General features: G+C 42.1%; 1 protein-coding gene across 1 annotated transcript in view; it reads left to right on the plus strand.

Moving 5' to 3' along the window:
• Positions 1 to 20,665, plus strand: part of LOC126146627 (kelch-like protein 10) — a 139,226-nt gene extending 118,561 nt beyond the window's left edge. The window contains exons 6-7 of the mRNA XM_049915637.1: positions 7,422 to 7,544; positions 20,442 to 20,665. Of these exons, the coding sequence (XP_049771594.1) occupies positions 7,422 to 7,544; positions 20,442 to 20,665 (347 nt within the window). The remainder of the gene's footprint in view (positions 1 to 7,421; positions 7,545 to 20,441) is intronic.
• Positions 20,666 to 21,112: the final 447 nt, after the last annotated feature.

The following is a 21,112-nucleotide window of genomic DNA, read 5'->3' on the forward strand; positions in this document are numbered from 1 at the left end:
TGTTTATCTTTATACTATATACCTCTTTACTTCTGTATGCATCCTCTTTGGTTTGAAGCTGGCACAGTACTTACAGTAGAATATCTTTGGCTTCCCTCTGACAACCATGCCTCCATCCTTGCTACCCTCTCTATTTTCCTTTCCCTGTTGCTTCATAGCCTGGGTTGTGAGTAACTGAATCTCCTTTCCCTTCTTCCCTTTCTTTCCCCTCTCTCCTCCCTGATGAAGGAACATTTGTTCCGAAAGCTAGGAATGTAAATTTTCGGTTCTGTTTTATGTGTATCTATCGGCTGTACTGAGCTGAGGTAAGTACTGGCCAGCCCCTCTATCTCTTTGTTAGTATTTGTTTCACATCTTTATATGAGATTTTCCATTAATCATTTAAATTGCTACTTATGTAATTCTTACAAAGATGACAAGCAGAGGAAACATGACTTTAATTTATTGAAATGAAATATTTCTTCTGCATTGATCATTTTATAACAATCCCTGTAGCATTGTTACTATGATAATTTTTGAACATTGTATATTTTAGTAACAATAAAACACTTCCTTCTTTATTTCCCATAGTCATCGCAGTAAAACAAAGTGTCATTTGAATAGTGCAAACAAACATTTTCCTTACACCAGACACACCTGAGGAAGGAAAAATTAATGCTTTCAGGTACATCACAGTAATTACTAGTTTTATTTAGACAGAATTGAGGTGGAGTAAGAAATGGTCCTGGCCATTGCTCTGCTTATTGTGCTGCATACTGTGCACACTTACAGCAATCTGTAAAATGTGCCAGTGCGAACTGATAACGCACAGATGACTGAAATCTAAGAATTTTGTTCTCCTGATACACCTCAAATGCCATGGAGCTATCAGAAATTCTACTGTCCAACAATTTCCTTACAAATACCTCCCACAGTGAGAAAATTTCTTTATTAAGAGTCATATTGGCCATTCCAGGTCAAACCTGCATCTTATCAACAGTCTATTTGCCTCACTCCTTAAAGACAGAAGTATAGCTATGTCCAGGTCAAGAGTCCAACTAAAGCAATGAATTAATTTCTACAATTAGTTGAAACTATTTGAATTGAAATGTTAAAAATTATTCTTTGTAACAATGTTATGAAAAGGAAAGTTGCTACTCACCATATAGCAGAGATGCTGAGTCGCAGATAGCCACAGCAAAACAGTCTCTTACAATTAAAGCTATCATCCATTAAGGCCTTCATCAACAATAGATGACAGATACACACACACACACACACACACACACACACACAAATGTAAACACAACTCACACACACAACAACTGCAGTCAGTTGCTTGAGACTGCAGTCTTGTGTGTGAGCTGCATTTGCATGTGTGTGTGTTGGGGGGGGGGGGGGGGGGGGGGGGGTTCGTCTATTGTTGATAAAGGCCTTAATGGCCGAAAGGTTTAATTGTGAGAGTCATTTTGTAGTGCCTATCTGCGACTCAGCATCTCCTCTATATGTTGAGTAGCAACATTCCTTTTCATAATACTGTTACAGTCCATCCTGGATTTTTGGTTGTTTAAAAAATTATTCTTTCCCATTTTTGCAGATTTTGATTGGCTGATTATAAGATTTTAGCTACTAAACAGTCCAGTTTTTTAATGTTTGGTTCTAGGTCCCGGAAGACAGATATAAAGCTGTGGAAACACTAATTCGCTCATACGTACCATTGTCATTGTTGTGTATGAATGTGTCATAGCATTAATCCATTGCACAACAGTCTCTGTCCTCTCTTGCCTCAAAATGATAAAGTGCAGTCTGCTCACAGTTTTTTCATGAAACCTGACTGATCGGCATTAGAAGCAGCAGATGTGGGTTAATGGCAAGCCTCATCTTCATGTCAGCTGTGCTTTGATGGTGTCTGCTCTATACTTTTACTTGAAGTAAACTTAATTGTTTTGCGACTTCCTATGCTGAATGATTTCTTGAATCTACTTAACCAGATTCAAGAAGACTTGAAATCTTCATTATTCATCTCAGTTGCAATCCAGAGGGCCCAGTCATATAGATCTCCATCAGTAATGGTGCATTGCCTCTCATGAGGAGCTTTGCATAGTTCATATCTCAAGAAAACTTGTCTTAACAGCTATTGTGCTTGTTATTTATTTGGGTTTATGTTGGTCATTAATGGGGGTAATGGGACTTTGTGGCCATCCTATAGAGTAATTCTTTTGGATAGCTTTTCTTTCAAATTTTTGCAAGTTTCATTTTTGCACTTTATTACTTTTATAAGTCTTTCTTCCATTTACAGTACATGGTCTGATTTTACATAGCAAAATTGGTTTAAGCATTAAACACAGTGAATATTAATTCAGTTTTATCCCCACTTATACTTACTTATGGTACTGAAAAGGCAACTGGGAATTATTATGGATATTAAATGAGTTGGAAATTTGAGTGAACAGTAAATGCACGCAATTGTTTTAGTGAAACTATCAATGAAAACTGAAATTCACTTTACAAATTGTGATTGTACCAACTTGTGTCATCTGTTTACTGATTGGTCACCAACCGAGGATATGTGCCTCCATCTTGTGCATGGACAGTCTGCTACAGTTCTGGTAGGGGTGTGCAATTCTCCAGCACCCTGGTGAGCTATGAATTTCCTAATATTCAACATTTTTTTAAATACTCGCATGCAGCTTTACCATATGGTTAAATGATGATGGCGTCCTCTTGGGTAAAATATTCCGGAGGTAAAATAGTCCCCCATTCGGATCTCCGGGCGGGAACTACTCAAGAGGACATCGTTATCAGGAGAAAGAAAACTGGCGTTCTATGGATCAGAGTGTGGAATGTCAGATCCCTTAATCAGGCAGGTAGGTTAGAAAATTTGTAAAGGGAAATGGATAGGTTGAAGTTAGATATAGTGGGAATTAGTGAAGTTCGGTGGCAGGAGGAACAAGACTTTTGGTCAGGTGAATACAGGGCTATAAATACAAAATCAAATAGGGGTAATGCAGGAGTAGGTTTAATAATGAATAAAAACATAGGAGTGCGGGTCAAGCTACTACCAACTGCATAGTGAAAGCATTATTGTGGCCAAGATAGACACGAAGCCCATGCCTACTACAGTAGTACACGTTTATATGCCAACTAGCTCTGCAGATGATGAAGAAATTGATGAAATGTGTGATGAGATAAAAGAAATTATTCAGGTGGTGAAGGGAGACAATAATTTAATAGTCATGGGTGACTGGAATACGAGAGTAGGAAGAGGGAGAGAAGAAAACATAGTGGGTGAATATGGATTGGAGGAGAGAAATGAAAGAGGAAGCCGTCTGGTAGAATTTTGCACAGAGCATAAATTAATCATAGCTAACACTTGGTTCAAGAATCATAAAAGAAGGTTGTATACATGGAAGAATCCTGGATTTACTAGAAGGTATCAGATAGATTATATAATGGTAAGACAGAGATTTAGGAACCAAGTTTTAAATTGTAAGACATTTCCAGGGACAGATGTGGACTCTGACCACAATCTATTAGTTATGAACTGTAGATTAAAACTGAATAAACTGCAAAAAGGTGGGAAGTTAAGGGGATGGGACCTGGATAAACTGACTAAACCAGAGGTTGTACAGAGTTTCAGGGAGAGCATAAGGGAACAATTGACAGGAATGGGGGAAAGAAATACAGTAGAAGAAGAATGGGTAGCTCTGAGGGATGAAGTAGTGAAGGCAGCAGAGGATCAAGTAGGTAAAAAGACGAGGGCTAGTAGAAATCCTTGGGTAACAGAAGAAATATTGAATTTAATTGATGAAAGGAGAAAATATAAAAACGCAGTAAATGAAGCAGGCAAAAGGAAATACAAACGTCTCAAAAATGAGATTGATAGGAAGTACAAAGTAGCTAAGCAGGGATGGCTAGAGGACAAATGTAAGGATGTAGAGGCTTATCTCACTAGGGGTAAGATAGATACTGCCTACAGGAAAATTAAAGAGACCTTTGGAGAAAAGAGAGTCACTTGTATGAATATCAAGAGCTCAGATGGAAACACAGTTCTAAGCAAAGAAGGGAAAGCAGAAAGGTGGAAGGAGTATATAGAGGGTCTATACAAGGGTGATGTACTTGAGGACAATATTATGGAAATGGAAGAGGATGTAAATGAAGATGAAATGGGAGATACGATACTGTGTGAAGAGTTTGACACAGCACTGAAAGACCTGAGTCGAAACAAGACCTCGGGAGTAGGCAACATTCCATTAGAACTACTGACGGTCTTGGGAGAGCCAGTCCTGACAAAACTCTACCATCTGGTGAGCAAGATGTCTGAGGCAGGCAAAATACCCTCAGACTTCAAGAAGAATATAATAATTCTAATCCCAAAGAAAGCAGGTGTTGACAGATGTGAGCATTACCGAACTATCAGTTTAATAAGTCACAGCTGCAAAATACTAACGCGAATTCTTTACAGACAAATGGAAAAACTGGTAGAAGCTGACCTCGGCGAAGATCAGTTTGGATTCTGCAGAAATGTTGCAACACATGAGGCTTATCTTAGAAGAAAGATTAAGGAAAGGCAAACCTACGTTTCTAGCATTTGTAGACTTAGAGAAAGCTTTCGACAATGTTGACTGGAGTACTCTCCTTCAAATTCTAAAGATGGCAGGGGTAAAATACAGGGAGCGAAAGGCTATTTACAATTTGTACAGAAACCAGATGGCAGTTATAAGAGTTGAGGGACATGAAAGGGAAGCAGTGGTTGGGAAGGGAGTGAGACAGGGTTGTAGCCTGTCCCCGGTGTTATTCAATCTGAATATTGAGCAAGCAGTAAAGGAAACAAAAGAAAAATTCGGAGTAGGTATTAAAGTCCATGGAGAAGAAATAAATACGTTGAGGTTTGCCGATGACATTGTAATTCTGTCAGAGACAGCAAAGGACTTGGAAGAGCAGTTGAACGGAATGGACAGTGTCTTGAAAGGAGGATATAAGATGAACATCAACAAAAGAAAAATGAGGATAATGGAATGTAGTCGAATTAAGTCAGGTGATGCTGAGGGAGTTAGATTAGGAAACTAGACACTTAAAGTAGTAAAGGAGTTTTGCTATTTGGGGAGCAAAATAACTGATGATGGTCGAAGTAGAGAGGATATAAAACGTAGACTATCAATGGCAAGGAATGTGTTTCTGAAGAAGAGAAATTTGTTAACATCGGGTATAGATTTAAGTGTCAGGAAGTGGTTTCTGAAAGTATTTGTATGGAGTGTAGCCATGTATGGAAGTGAAACGTGGACGATAAATAGTTTGGACAAGAAGAGAATAGAAGCTTTCGAAATGTGGTGCTACAGAAGAATGCTGAAGATTTGATGGGTAGATCACATAACTAATGAGGAGGTATTGAATAGAATTGGGGAGAAGAGGAGTTTGTGGCACAACTTGACAAGAAGAAGGGACTGGTTGGTAGGACATGTTCTGAGGCATCAAGGGATCACAAATTTAGCATTGGAGGGCAGCGTGGATGGTAAAAATCGTAGAGGGAGACCAAGAGATGAATACACTAAGCAGATTCAGAAAAATGTAGGTTGCAGAAAAAGTACTGGGAGATGAAGAAGCTTGCACAGGATAGAGTAGCGTGGAGAGCTGCATCAAACCAGTCTCAGGACTGAAGACAACAACAACAACGCATGCATCTTAAAAACTAAAATTTTGACAGTGTCTTTCTTTTGCTGTATTCTTCCAATATAAAAAATTTTAATATGTCAGGCTAGATCATTCCCTTGTGAGAAACATAGTAACAAGGCAATCTAGAAGTAATTCCCATATCTACTGATGTGACTAGATTAGAATGAACTGTAACTGGTTGTTTGGATACTTTACATAATTGCACCTGTAATTGCTCCCAGTTAATGTACAATGTGACCATGAAGCCTTTGCTTCATAATGGGTTCTAGAGAACATGAAGTGTGATTGAATGAACTTTTTACTTCTAATAGGCTGTCTCTTGCAAGTTTCCCCAGTACCACAAGCATATGAATATTTAAAAAAATTACAGATTCTGTGTCCAGTAATAGGGACTGTCTCCTAGGAAATCATCCCATTACATATTCCTACCAGCTGTTACTTCTCGATACATAGTGAGGAAAGTTCTGGCAAAACATAAATAATTCATGAGTAAGGGAGATCAATCATCAAGTAGCAGAAGCATAGAGTCATCAACAGACAGACTGATAGAAAGAAAGAAAACTTGCTAGCTTTCATTATATATCCTTTGACAAGGTAAAGTACAAACACATACCTCACCCACACAACATCCTGGTCTATCCCCGTGCCATTCACAGTCTCATCCCCTTCCCTTGGGAATCATATCCCTGTGGAAGATTCAGATGCTAGACCTGCCTGATTCTTCCACCCAGCACTTCCTGCTCCAGTTGTGTTACATGCTTATCCATTCCCATCAGAGGCAGCAACTCCTGTGAAAACAGCTATGTTATATACCAAGTCTGTGCAATCACTGCACAGCTGCTTTTTATGTCAACATGACAATCAACCAGCTGTCCATCATAACGAATGACCACTGCCTAATTGTGGTCATGAACAAAGTTGACAACTCATTGGCATGACATGCTGCTCAGCACAACACACTTGAATTCAATGGCTGCTTCAAAACTCGGGCCATCTGGATCCTTCCCTCCCGCACAGCTTTTCTGAACAACATAGATGGGAGATATCTTTGTGACGCACCCTTCATTCCCATAATCCTTCTGTCCTCGGTCTCTGCTAGCAAGTTTTCTTTCTCTGTTCTGTGTGCCTATCAGTAATTCAACACTTCTGCTATTTGGTGAGTGATCTCCATTACTTCTAAATTATTTACATTCTACGCAGACTTTCCTTACTACATGAAATTTCTTTTCAAAAGAAGTAAAATAAGGTTCCTTTAATTTTGAGCCATTTCCTCTCTTCTTAACTCTATTAGTGAAGGCCTTAAAATATAGCAAACCTGAAACATCAGGCTGCTGACAAGCCTATTTCACTAAACTTTTATTAATATTATTATATTTTCCTCCTTACATGTTATGACTAACAAATTTTTAATCCCATTTGAAACTTGTATTTACAAAATCAGCATAATGATTTTGTTGAGCTCGTGGGTGAGCAAGATTGGTTGACTGTGTTGTTGCATGTATATGAGTGTGTACTTGAACTGGAATAGCAGAGGCAGCTCTTGAGCGGAATGACGTATCTGTATTGTTACATATGTCACCTTCCAGTGGCTGATTACCTTACTTCATTTTTGCTTACTGTTTCCTTCCCATAATTTCCCTTTTTATGATAAGTTAATAAACTCAAAAATGTTCAGTATGTCAAGTTACCTCTTACATCGCAAATTAAATGACAGCTAATACATTTCAATAAAAATTTCAGATTTTAGATTCCACTTATTTCCTTTACAGCTGAAATGCTGGATCCAGAAAAATCACTGGGCTGGAGTGAAATATGTCCAATGCATTATGCAAGAAGTAATTTTGGTGCCGTTGTCCTTGATAACCGTATTTATGCAATTGGAGGCTATGATGGTAATATACCAAAATACAGTTTAGTTTTTAGTTTTTTTAGTTACTCCCATGTTCTACAGATCATTTCTATAACAAATTGTAATGATGTGGAATGAGTCATTTTATATTCACATCACAACTTAATTTGTTGACATGGCTACATGCTGAACTTTTATAAGTTCTTTTTTCATTGTTCTTATATATACAGATGTGAGTTAGTAATTCCTAACCAACACACTTTAACACTTTACACATAACAATAATAGAAATTATCTATGGAACAGAAGGAGTTATGAAGGAGAAACTTTCTTAGTTTGTTTTCAAATTTTACTTTGCTGTCTGCCAGACATTTTATATCACTGAGTGAGTCATCAAAGCTTTAATTGCAGCATTGTACACCCCTTTTTGTGTTAATGTTCTGTTTTTCTTCTGGTATTGTAATTATGTACCTCATTTTTCCTTTTGAACTACAGCAGATTATTTACAACAAAATTCATGAGGAAATAAACATACTGTGAAGCATAGTGAAAATCCTAAACTCCTCCAACAGATGTCTACAAGATGATTGTGGGTGAGCACCTCACATTAATCTTGCAGTACATATTTTGAGCAATGAAGACTTTCTTTCTTAAAGATGAGTTGCACCACAACATTCTTCCACAAGATATTATTGAATGAAAATTGGCGGTATATGTCAACTTACTGATTTGTTCTCCCCAAGATTTGCAATGACCGTGGCTAAACTCAGTTGTTCTAGGAGTTCCAAAATGTACTTTTTCTAGTTTAAATTCACATCAGTTTGGACACCTAAACTTTTTGAAGTTTCCACTCTATTTATTATCTCCTAGCTCTTACCACTGTAATAGGCGTAATAGGTGTAGTACCTCTAGATATACAGAACATAATGTGTCACGTCTTTTTCAAATTGAGAGTAATGCCATTGGCAGAAAACCAATCAATGAGACTTTTGAGAACATTTTTTACCGTTTCTTCTGTTGCTGTATGTATGCGTGGATTGATTGCAATACTAGTGTCATCTGCAAAAAGAACTAATTCCGCAAAAAGAACTAATTCTGCTTGTTGCATTATAGACAGGGAAGGTCATTTGCATATATAAGAAATGACAGTGGACCTAAGATTCAGCCTTAGAGAACCCCATATGTGATTTCTTCCCAGTCAGAAGATCCTCCCCTGATTACATTGGTTGAACTACTAACTTCAACTTTCTGCATTCTTGTGGTTAGATATGATATTATCCATTGGTTGATATACATTCAGTTCCTTAAAACCTCAGTTTATCTAGAAGAATAAAGTGATTTGCTCAGTCAAATTCCTTAGAGAATTCACAGAAAATACCAAACAATGCTATTTTGTTGTTTAATGCTTGTGAAATTTGATGAGTGAACATGTAAATGGCATTCTCAGTAGAGAAACTCTTCCGAAATCCAAAGCGTAATTTACTAAGGATATTATTGTTGCTCATGTGGGATGCTATTCTAGTATACTATTCTACATCACTTCTCAAAAAAATTATAAAATACTGTCATTAGTGAAACAGCTCAGTATTTATCGACATCTCTCCTATCAACTTTCTTATAGAGGGGTTAAGTGCCATACCGGGTACATCAGCGTTCATAGTAAAAACACACCATCAGGCAGTAACTGTAGTTTATTTATTACCTCTTATATCAATTAAAAGTTAAAAGTATGCCATTTACTAATGTGTAAGTCATTGTCCATTGCATGGAGTACTTTTTGAATATGACTCCTGTCAAATGATGCCCCATCTGAACAACACATCCATCTAGGTGGCGTTGGAAGCTTTCCATAAGTCAGTGTAAAGTATTCCATGGGACATTGCCGACAGCAGTTCTGGTGCGATCCTTCAACTCAGGAATGATGGCACAACATGTTCGGGACACTTCTTCCTTCAGGTAGCCCCAAAGGAAAAAGTCAGCACATAAAAGGTCAGGTGAGCGAGGTGGCCAGGAAATGTCACCAAAATGGGAAATTACTCTACTGGGAAACATCTGTCACAAGAAATCCATGCAAATTCTGACTGTAAGTGAGGTCGCTCCCTCATGTTGAAACCATAATTGTTCCACATCCACATCGACCACACCTAATTGGGGAAGAACAAAGTCTTGCAGCATCTTTAGGTAGTGTTCACTGGTGACAGTTACAGCCACACCACTGTCATCCTCGAAGAAGTAAGGGGCAATAATCCCAAAGGAAGCAACTCCACACTACACTGTGACACGAGAACTATGCAAGGGCTTGATGTGCAGTTCATGTAGGTTTAGATCACTCCAATAGTCCATATTCTGTTTATTCACTGAACCACATAACTCAAAATGAGCTTCATCTGACATCAGGATGGTGTGCAACATTTGTGAACTTTGGCGAAGGAGATCAAGAATGGTTAAGCAGAATGTTTCATGTGAAACCCAATCATGAGGCCTAATTTCCTGAACAATCTGCAGCTTATATGGATGAAAATGGAGATCTTCGCGAAATATTCTCCTGAATGAGCAATTAGACATACCCACAGTTTGCGCATGACAATGAGCAGATCTTTTTGGGCTACACAATAGTGCAGCACAAGCATTTTCCATGGCTTCTGGTGTCTGCACAGTTCTTTCATTTCTTCCCAGTTTGCCATGGCAAACAGAACCTGCTGTTCGAAATGCACGTACCCACCTCAGAATGGTCCGTCTCTCTGGAACTTTCCCATAACATCCCAAGTTGAAATGTTGCCGAAATAGATGCTAGTTAGCAAGAACAGAGTCATTATTATTGAAATAACTTTCAACAGTAAAGGCACGATGCTGTGCACTCCACCTCCCCATATCACTGTCACACTCGAAATGGCAGCTCATTAGTACACGAATGCGGCACAAGCTGGCACGCGTTGCTGCAGTACATCATTGTACTATGCAAGTCAAATTACACTATGAATGCTGCCGCACCTTTTATTTCAACTTCTCTGGAAAAATTCTTTGAGTTAGTGATGCATCACCTGTTTCAGATAAGATAGGCCTTAATATATGGAAAGAAATCTTTAGTACCCTGTTGGAAACAGGGAAATTAGTACAACTATAAATATTCTAAAAAAACAGAATCTTATGTGGGGCTGATGGAATTTCAAACACAATTCTAAAAAGCTGTTCAAACTTAATAAATAATGCCCTTAGTGATAAATGCAGTGCATCACTGGCAAAGGGAATTTTTGCAGACAGGATAAAATATGCAGCTGTTAAACCACTTCATAAGAAAGGTGACAGATTTAAACAATTTTCGTCCAGTTTCTTTACTGTCATCATTTTCCAGAGTGTTCAAAACAGTAATGTACTCAAAAATAGTGGCACACTTAAGTGGAAACAGTTTACTTAGGATACCACAGTTTGGATTCCAGAAGAGTTGTTCTACTGAGAATGCTATTCATACATTCACTCACCAAACAGTACAAGCCTTAAATAATAATATATAAACAGGTAACATTTTTTGTGGTCTATCCAAGGTGTAGATCATGTTACTTTCTTGGAAAAGCTCAAGTGTTATGGAATTGATGACTTTACACACAGCTGGTTTGAATCATGTTGAAAAATAGCATGCAAAAGTTGGTGTTGAATGATTCAGATAATGTCAGAAAACAGAAAATTTTCGTGATTGGAAGGGAGGGAATTAGGAAGGGTCTTCCATGAGGTCCAGTTTTGTGGCCACTGCTCACTCCTATTCCATATGTACATGAATGAGCTTTCACTTAACATTCAATGAGCAAAACTGATATTTTTTGTGGATGATACTAATGTTACAATACATCCCATTAGGGAGAAAGCAACAGAAGAGTTGGTAAATAGTATTTTCCAAAGAATTATTAAGTGGTTTTCTGAACATGGACTCTCCCTAACTTTTTTGCAAAACACTCTATGTTTAGTTCTGTACAACAAATGGAATCATACAGACAACCGATTAGCACATGAGTAGGAATCAGTAAATAGGGTAGAATGGTCCAGATTTTGGGTGTACATATTGATGAAAACTTCAACTAGAAGAAGCATATTCTGAGCTTCTCAAACAATTCAGTTCAGCTATTTTTGCACTTCATATAATTGCTAATGTTGGAAACAAACATGAGCGGGATTACCGGATAGGTTGCACCAATAATCACACCCATTTAGCAATAGTTCATTTATTAAAAAATGTGTGTGAAATCTTAAGGGACTTAACTGCTAAGGTCATCAGTCCCTAAGCTTACACACTACTTAATCTAAATTATCCTAAGGACAAACACACACACCCATGCCTGAGGGAGGACTCGAACCTCCGCCGGGACCAGCCGCACAGTCCATGATTGCAATGCCTTAGACCACTCGGCTAATACCGTGTGGCTTCATTTATTAACCTTAACACATACAAGGATCACAAAGAACTGAACTCAACATGGCGGAACAGCCAAAGATAATGCTTAGAGTCCAAAGATGAATTATCGATGTTAGTGTCAATTTCATCAGAGCCACATACACTCCCCCCCCCCCCTCCCCGCAGTACGGAGTACTCTTGAGAGGCCGGGGGGGGGGGGTCTACAAATCGGCAGGGGTGGTCCGTGGGAGCCGGACCACGGTCAGCTCGACAGCGTCATCGGGGAGCTGTGGGGGTAGATGTCGTGAAGGAAGGTTTGGCCACCGAACCTGGAAGTCATTGAAGCAAGCTGGGCATCGTACTGTGCGCGCTGCTCATGCAGTTTGCAAGTGGAACGGAGCGACAACAACGATGTCTCCGGTGGGCATGGCGAACACACGAAGCATGTCCAGGTCGTCCAGGTCGACGTCGGGCGGAAGGGGAACACATTTCACCAGGTGGCAGGAATGGCGGAGGTTGTGTCATGAGCACTAGATGAAGAGAAACACACGACAAACATTGTACAATCGTGCAGTATTATTGAGATGTCGTGGATTATGTCCGTGGGGACAGGTACAAACACCTCGAGTGAGGGCACGTTCAAGATTGGGGGAGGGGGGGGGGGCATGAGAAACATCAACAGGGTGAGGCAGGCGACGGTGGAGAGGTCGAAGGGACCGGCGAAGGGCCCGGCGGCGAGGGCGTGTTCGTAGGTAAGCTCGACGTGGGGAGCATGCGATCACTCGACCGAGTGCTTGAGACTGGAGTAGAGGGCGAGGTCGGAGGAGAGCTCGACAATTGGAGCTGGAGGTCACTTGACGGAGTGTATAAGTCTGACATGGGGGGAGTATTGGAGTGTCATGAGCCATAACAGTCAGTGGCGTAGTCATGGCCTGAAGGGGTGAAGAAGAAGGCTCGAAATGAGCAGGCTTAAGTCTGTTGAGAGAGACTATAACAGTTGAATCTTTCATCTGGATGTCATAGGTGTTGGCTGAGCGCCGGAGAACTCGGTACGGGCCGGTATATGGAGGTTGGAGGGGAGTACGGACAGACGTACTCGCAATTGTCCACAGATTTCGGGACGTGAACCTTATGGTGGGAATAGCTGGCAGGCAGAGGGATATGGAGGTTGATGAAGTGGCATCTGATGAGGTCCATGAAGGAAGGTAAGTCAGACTAAGGGAGAGAAGCGGAAGGGCTCATAAGTTGGCCAGGGAGAACAATGTTCTGGCCGTATACGAACTCGGCTATTGTGCCTTTGAGGTCTTCCTTATAAATCGCACAAATGCTAAGTAGCACAACGGGAAGGGCCTCTGTCCATAGAGAGTCGTGGCATCAAAGAGCCGCCTTGAAAGTGTGGTGCCAGTGCTCAACTAGTCCGTTACTTTGCAGGTGATATGCTGTGGTACGGATGCGCCGGTTGCCGCAAATGTTACAAATCCTGTTGAACAGGACTGACTCAAATTGTCTGCCCTGGTCAGTCGTGATGATAGCTGGACATCCAAAATGCAATACCCATGACTTAACGAAAGCTCGAGCAACAGTTTCTGCCGTAATATTGGGGAGGGGGCCAGCTTCGACCCAGCGAATTGTTCGATCGTAAGACGAGAAAACATAACAAAAGCAGTTAGAGGGGGGGAGAGGGCCGACAATGTCAATATTAATATGCTGGAAACGCCCAGGAGGGATCGAAAAGGCGCCAAGGGGGGGTGAAGTGTGCTTGTGTACTTTGCAGCGTTGGCATGCGGCGCAGGAACGTGCCCATTGCTGGCAGCCCTTGTTGACATTTCTCCACACAAAGCACTCCGCTATGAGGCGGGTGGACATACGAACACAGGGGTGGGCTAAATTATGCAATGCGTTGAAGACAGCTTGACGGAGTGTGGCTGGGATGTAACGTGCCCATGCTGTCGTCGCACCAGATCTCACCAGAAATGCCAGGGAAGGTGGTGTGGACGCAGTGTAGTGAAGAAGTAGAGTCTGAAATCAGGTTTTGTGTTTCCTCTTTGGCAGGTTGGAGGATAGGCAGTTCAGAGAGGTCTAACAGCAAATGGACAGCATTGACTTGTGAAAGGAAATCAGCAACTATATTGTCAGCACACTTTATGTGTCTGACATCGGTGGTGAACTGAGATATGAAGTCCATGTATCTGAAGCGGCGAGGAGGCGGGTCAGCTGGCGGGTTTGTGATGGCCACAGCCAGGGGTTTGTGGTCCATTAGAACATAGAAATGGCATCCCTCAACATCAGTCTTAAAATACTTAATCACTTCGTAGACCGCAAGCAGCTCCCTGTCAAACACGGAATATTTCCGTTGTGCGTTGGTGAGCTGCAGAGGCAAAGTTTGGCTGTCGATTGTCTGGCTAAGGACAGTGCCGATGGCAGTATTGCTCGCATCTGTGATGATGAAAAGTTGCACATTGGGATGAGGATGCGCGATGGTGCAGACCTCAGCAAGAAGACTTTTGAGGGTGGCGAAAGAATCAGTCATAGCAGGGGTCCATGGAACGGGCCAAGATCCAGAAGTGTTGGTGCCTGCCAAGGCGTCCATCAGTGGAGCCTGATCTCCGCAGCCCGAGGTAGATGTCGGCTATAATAATTAACCGTCCCCAGAAAGCACCGGAGCTCTTTGAATGTCGAAGGTCTGGGTAAGTTCAGTATTGTTTGTACTTTCTCAGGGGGCGGTGAAATGCCGTTGGCAGAGTCCTGAAAACCAAGAAAAGTGACAATGGGTTGATGTAGCTGCAATTTGTCCTGGTAGGTCTCGATGCCTACTGCCGCGAGGGTGTTCATAACAGTTTGCACATGTCGAATGTTGTCCTCGATGGACGACCTGAACACAAGAATGTCATCAACATATGCAAAGCAGAATTTTAGGTCGAATAGCACTTCGTTGATGAAGCATTGCCAGGTCTGGGTTGGGTGTTTCAGACTGAAGGGCATGAATCGAAACTGAAATAACCCGATCGGGGTGGTGATTGCTGTCTTCTCGATGTCTTCAGGTGCCATGGGGATCTGGTGGTAGGCCCATTTGCAATCAATGACAGAGAACGTGGTCGGACCTGTGAGGGAACTGGAAAGTCGGCAATGTTGTGGGTATGAGGTAGGTATCCATAATTGTTCATGCGTTTAGTTGACGGTAGTCTCTGCACATGCGCCAGGACCTGTCTTTCTTGGGTGTCATATGTATGGGCGTAGACCAGCTATTGGCAGAGGGTTCAATGACACCGGAGCTTAGTAGTTCAGAAATCTGATTTTTAAGGTCGGAGAGGCGCTCAGGATGAAGTCGACGTGGTTTACTGGAGAACGAGGGACCTGGTATGAGGCGAAGCTTGTGAACCGTGCTGTTGGTGATGACGGAAATGTTGCCGGCGGCACGGGAGGAGATTTGTTTACAATGTGTGGTGGGCGGGGCAGGCGAGGCGTGGTCATGGTGTTCGGAGCCACTCGGCGGATCCAACGGGAGCCGAGGCGGCAAAGTGTCCCAGGAGCCAATGCGACAAGATGGCCACCAGCCTGAAGCAGTGGCACCATGGTCGGGTGAGCTCGGTAGAGCTCGTGAGCCATTAGTGAGTCCATTGTCCAAGGGTGCAGCCTGTGGCAGCACGGTCGTGGGCGAAACGCTTGGTGTGAGTCCACTGTTTGTGTCATCAGTCGCGGTCGCACGGCGGCATGCAGGAGCAGAAGTTGCAATGTTTGAGGTGCTGTCTGCGAGGGGCGGGGTAGGAGCCATTAGTTCGGGAACACATGACGCTCATCTTGCATGCGCACTTGCATCCTGCCGAGTGTCAAACACTGCCGTGTTAGGAGGGTGTGCCCCTGCGGAACTGTCAGTACACGTTATGGCAGTCTTGAAAGCAGAATTTCGAGGGGTAGCAGGAGGTAAACACACGGAGGCTCGATTGCTGGGATTGTAAGCAGATTTGGCGCACTTTCTGACCTTGCTTTGTCCATGCTGTAGTGTCTGTAATTCCTTTGCTGCATTGGAGAGCTGGAGCTGTGTTTTGTGGAGTCGGAAGGAGAGCTCGAAGTTTTCCTTGCATAGGCGAGCGACGTGTTCACACTCGACAAGGCACTTGTGCGTGATTTCTTGTAACGTCGTCGACAGAGATGAGCATGTACAGATAAGATGAGCCTGGACCGATGTGTCACGGGAAGTGAGTCTTCGAAGGATGACGAAACACGGTGTTTTGCACTAGGTCCAGTGAAAGTTTGTGTTGTCGCAAGAAGTCAAGGCCTAGTATAGATTCATCAATTTCACACACTAAAAAAGTCTACATCTACATCTACATCCATACTCCGCAAGCCACCTGATGGTGTGTGGCGGAGTTTGCAGTTTGCGGAGAGTGAGACGACATAGGAAGTTGAAACCGAGCATTGTAGTTTGGTTGAATTCATGGCTTGCAGTGAAGTATGATGAGGGCGGATGTTCAACGATGCTAAGGACGTAGGCAGCAGCGAAACATCGGCGCCTGTGTCCACTAGGAAAAGGTATCCCGACGAAATGTCTTTAATGTAAAGTTGTCCGCAATTATCCAGTTGTTCCCAGACAGAATGGAGCACTGGGGGGTGCCTGTTATGTTGTGCGCAGGAGGCGGCACCCGGACCTACCTACGATTGGTATTTGAGAAGTAGCAGGGTGGTCTGCAGTTCTGTGCCGCCTCACCAAACCATGTGTGGAAGTAACAGTACGGGTAGTGCGGTTGCATTTCCTGTGGAAAGTTCATTGCCAGTGGCAGTGGCCAAGGTTCGGTGGCCGCAGCCAGTTCAGTTACAGGAGGGGGCGTGACCATGGGCAGAGCCAGTAACATCCCAGTTGCGTATTTACTGCTTTCTGGAGTGAGCGGAACGGTCGGCAGAGTACAGCCCCGGCCGCGTCACGCGGCAGGGCGATGAGCCTGAACCTGACACTTGTCAGCTAGGCAGTGGCTGGCGAAATAGAGCAGTGATGCATCATGTAGCTTGTCAGCAATTGTCATTCTTTGCTCGACAGGTTTGGGAGACCTTTGAGCTAGAGCAAAGCGGATGTGAGGAGAATAGATCGGCACTGACCAGGGCACGTAGCCATCTGCAGAGCTGGTTAGGTCTGTTGTTGCCTAGTTGCTCGACGTGGAGCACTTGCCGTATTGCTACCTCAGTTGAGCATGCAAGCCGACATAGAACTGTCTTTTTGGCTAGAGTGTATTGGGTAGATGAGTCCAGGGCGTCGACCAGGTCAGCAATCAAGTCCTCCTGATTGTGCAGGTGGGTGATGAGGCACAGAAACCTGGTTGACTCGTCGAGTATGTAATGGTCAAACACTTCGTCCACAATTCTGAGCCAGGTTGTTGCTCCATCAGGATTAAACGGCGGCACCGTCGGTAAGCATTGTAGAACGTTTGGAAGAACGGGTTGAGTTGAGTTCGTCTGGGCACTGCCTGAAACGAGCTGTTGTTGCTGTAGTCTTCCAGGAGAGTGTGCCTCCAGGGGATGTGGCAACAAAGGCTCTTCAGGTGGCAGCGTGAAGGTGACACGTTGTGGTTGAGCGTGATCCATCACGACGCTGAAGGCCCACGCGGGTGAGACACCATAATGTGTTGATTGCGGTTACGGAAGCTCAACACGTTGCGGGTTTGTTCAGATTGACGCGGCACGGAAGACCGACGGAGATGAGGCACTGAGATGTGCTGAGAACGGTAGCGGAAGCTCAACTGGAGCCGGCGTGGGGGCGACAGGTGAGAAAAAGTCCAAAGTTTGAGAACACGTGTTAGTCCGCGGAAAGCTTGACGTATGATCAGAGCCAGGGCCACCTGTGTTGCAGGGAGGCTGCGGAGGTGTGGGCTGTCCAGAAGCACAGTGTGGGAAATGATGTCGAACGTGGGATGGAATGTGTGAATGTTCACTGTTCATAGTCTCTCCATTGAAAACGGTGTGCAGATAAGGTGAATGTCATGGCACAAAACACTGAGGCGTAGCATTGGGACGGAGGTGGAGATCAGGCACAGATAACAAGTTATTGTTCCTGTTGCAGGCCGAGGTATCAAAATAGGAAGGCGTGTGCTGATGCTGAACCGAGGCAGGTGCGGGCGTGGTCGGATGCTGAGAAGGTAGACCTGTGAGTGAAGCAGTTCCGGCCACGTGGCAGGTATTCGCATGGTAATGCATGGATTGTGGCGTGGAAAATCGTTGTCCTGGTGGCAGTAGGTTGTCCGACAAAGCATTTGCAGAAATTGGCATTGGTCCCGCATTGCACAGAGATCCATGAGAGGTAACTGCACAGTTGGTGAGGGAGGGCACATGTGGCGGGAACAGAGGCGTTTGATAGCCAGAGTCATATGCACTCCTAACCTCACTTATTGTTTCCGATTTTATTTTCAGTTAACCAGCAGTTCTTTGAAACGTTATCTGAACCTCGTATCTGTTGGCTGATTCTTTCTGATTTTAATCTCCTGACTTCTTTGTGGTACTTATTTGTACTGCTTGTAGAGTTCTTCATGTAACTCAGAGTCAGTCAGTCTGTGTAAGCTATTGATGGTTTTCATTTTTCCTTTCAGATAATTTGTTTTAAAATCTAGTGGTACAGATATTTTTGATTTGTGGGACATTGTCATTGAGATGTTTAAAAGCCTTAACAAAAAGACACTTGATGATGCCTATCAATGACGTCACATAATCCCACTTACATGATTTCAACAATCAGGATTAAGCAAGGAATTGAAGAGTACAGTATAGAAGAATATAACATAGCTCTTTACGTATCACTGCCATATGTTCTTTGGAGACAAGCTTAGACTAATTAGAGCATGCACATAGGTCATTGTTCCCAGCAATCCACATGCAGATGGAACACAAAGAAATGCTGCCAGAACAAATGAAAGTTGCATATCTCCTGGACTATGTGGTGGAAGCCATATCATCATGAGTTTCAGCTGCCTAGTTCCTCCAAGGCAGTATGTAAAATGTTTGGCCTATTGTTATCTAGATGGAACAAAATATTCTCTTTTTCCCCTTGAATTATCCTGAGACACTTCACATTTGCAATTGAAGTGAGTGTGTGTGTGTGTGTGTGAGAGAGAGAGAGAGAGAGAGAGAGAGAGTGAGTTCATTCCATTTCCAAGATTTATATTACAATGTAATGTCAGTTATGTAATTGCAGTCTTACTTCAAACATACATGTTTCAAAGGTTTCTGATGGAGAAACGTTAGTTCCAGTTTTAACTATCTTGTGCAAATCATTCCATTTCCAAGAGTTATATTACAATGTAATGTCAGTTACGTAATTACAGTCTTACTTCAAACGTACATGTTTCAAAGGTTTCTGATGGAGAAACGTTAGTTCCAGTTTTGACTATCTTGTGCAAATCATTCCATTTCCAAGAGTTATATTACAATGTAATGTCAGTTACGTAATTGCATGCTGTGTGTCAGGCTGAGTGCAATGGTGAACAGGCATAGTAAAATAACAAATTGCACAATGACTGGCTTGGATTCTGTTGTTATGCTTCTGTTGTGGGGTTAGTAATTTTTGGGAGTCGTGATGGCATTCACATATATCCGAACTCACTTTAATTTTAGTAGAGTGTTTGATATGACATCCTTCATTGAGCTCCCTCTGCTTGGCTATAAGCACTGTAGTACCAGTTGTTAAACGTGGTTCTCGGCCATTGTTCCACTAGAACAAATTCTGACTTCCTGAATTTCTGCTATGTACAACAAAAGTGTTGACCTTATTTCATTAAGATAGTACCAGTTGTTAAATGTGATGCTGGGCAAAAGTGCTGCATTGTCTTGAGCATGATTATAATTCTCAAAAGGTTAAAAATTTTAATACCATATTACTGGTATAGCTCGAAAATAAAGTCACACCCTCATCAACTGAAAAGTTATAGTTGTACTTAATGAACGCTTTTGTAAGTTCTACCCTTCTGCAATGTCCAAAAAAATTTGGTTGCATTGCAACTCACAATGCTAATACCAACACAGCCATTACTGTAAATTTTCTTAAATGTATTATTCATTTGGTTACTTAGCACCACACAGTGCTGAAACAAAAACAGTTATTACTAATAACTGCCTTCATTATTTTATAAAATTCTACTAGAGCAACACCTCTTGCTTTTTGAGACTCAGAGACTGCTTCAGTCACTGCAAAACACTTCTCTCACACAGTCCCACTTTGGCCACAATAACTATGAACTCAACGCCAGCATTAGCTTGCTTGTAGTTGAGGTAGTAACAGAGACTCCAAACAATATGTTGAAACCAGTTATGTGCCAGTGCTGTCATTTGTTGAGGAGTACAGACCATCAAAGTACTATTTATGATCAAACTCCGTTACAATAATTTCCAGAATAACACTAGTTAGTTAACCCAGTCTTTTATTAGTATTTACACGCTTGCGGTTTCTCCAGATTTATAGTTTAAAATATCTAAAAAATTGCAAATCATGTCTTACATTAACTGAGTGACAACGCAATTTATTTCAAGCTAATAATTTTGAAATACATCAGTGACTGCTATTGCCAATCTCTGTTGCAGGATTTACAACAATTCCGTATGTAGAACGTTACGACATCAGAGATAATCGTTGGGATGTTGTGGAGAAAATGGGTTTGCATCGCAGTGCATTAGCTGCTTGTGTAGTAAGTGGTTTGTCTAATTCATATGAATATTCATTTATAAAAGATGAGAATAAAGTTAATGAAGATGGTGATCGTGGCTCATCAAAAGAACCTCAGGCTTCTGGAACAGCCTGTGGTTGAAAGTAAAATAAAATTCGGGGATATAAATGGTTTCTTTCTTTATTTTTTAAAATAATTGTCTACGTAAAAACCTCAAAACCTCTGCAAATAGTACATAAACTGTTGATTAGTCCTATTCAACAATGATCTCAGAAGCACAAGAGCTTAATAGTTTGTCCTAAGTAGAAGTTCACTCTTTTTGTTTGTTGTATTTTCCACAGATCATATTTGTGAAAAATGTGTTATGAACAGGAAATATAGCTAGATGGAATCTTTTACGTATTAGTCTTCCAAAATATTAAAAATACGCCACTTCTCATGTTTACTGCCTCCGGCCCCCTCCTCTACAACCTCTTGTATGGGTGCCCTTGCTGGGAAACCTTTTCCATGTGTCTCTTAGCACAAATTTAGTGTAGACTGTCCTATTTTCAAGAAAAAAAGGAAAATAGGACAGTCTACACTGGGAAA

This window comes from Schistocerca cancellata, chromosome 1 (assembly GCF_023864275.1).
Source record: "Schistocerca cancellata isolate TAMUIC-IGC-003103 chromosome 1, iqSchCanc2.1, whole genome shotgun sequence".
NCBI classification, from domain to species: Eukaryota; Metazoa; Arthropoda; class Insecta; order Orthoptera; family Acrididae; genus Schistocerca; species Schistocerca cancellata.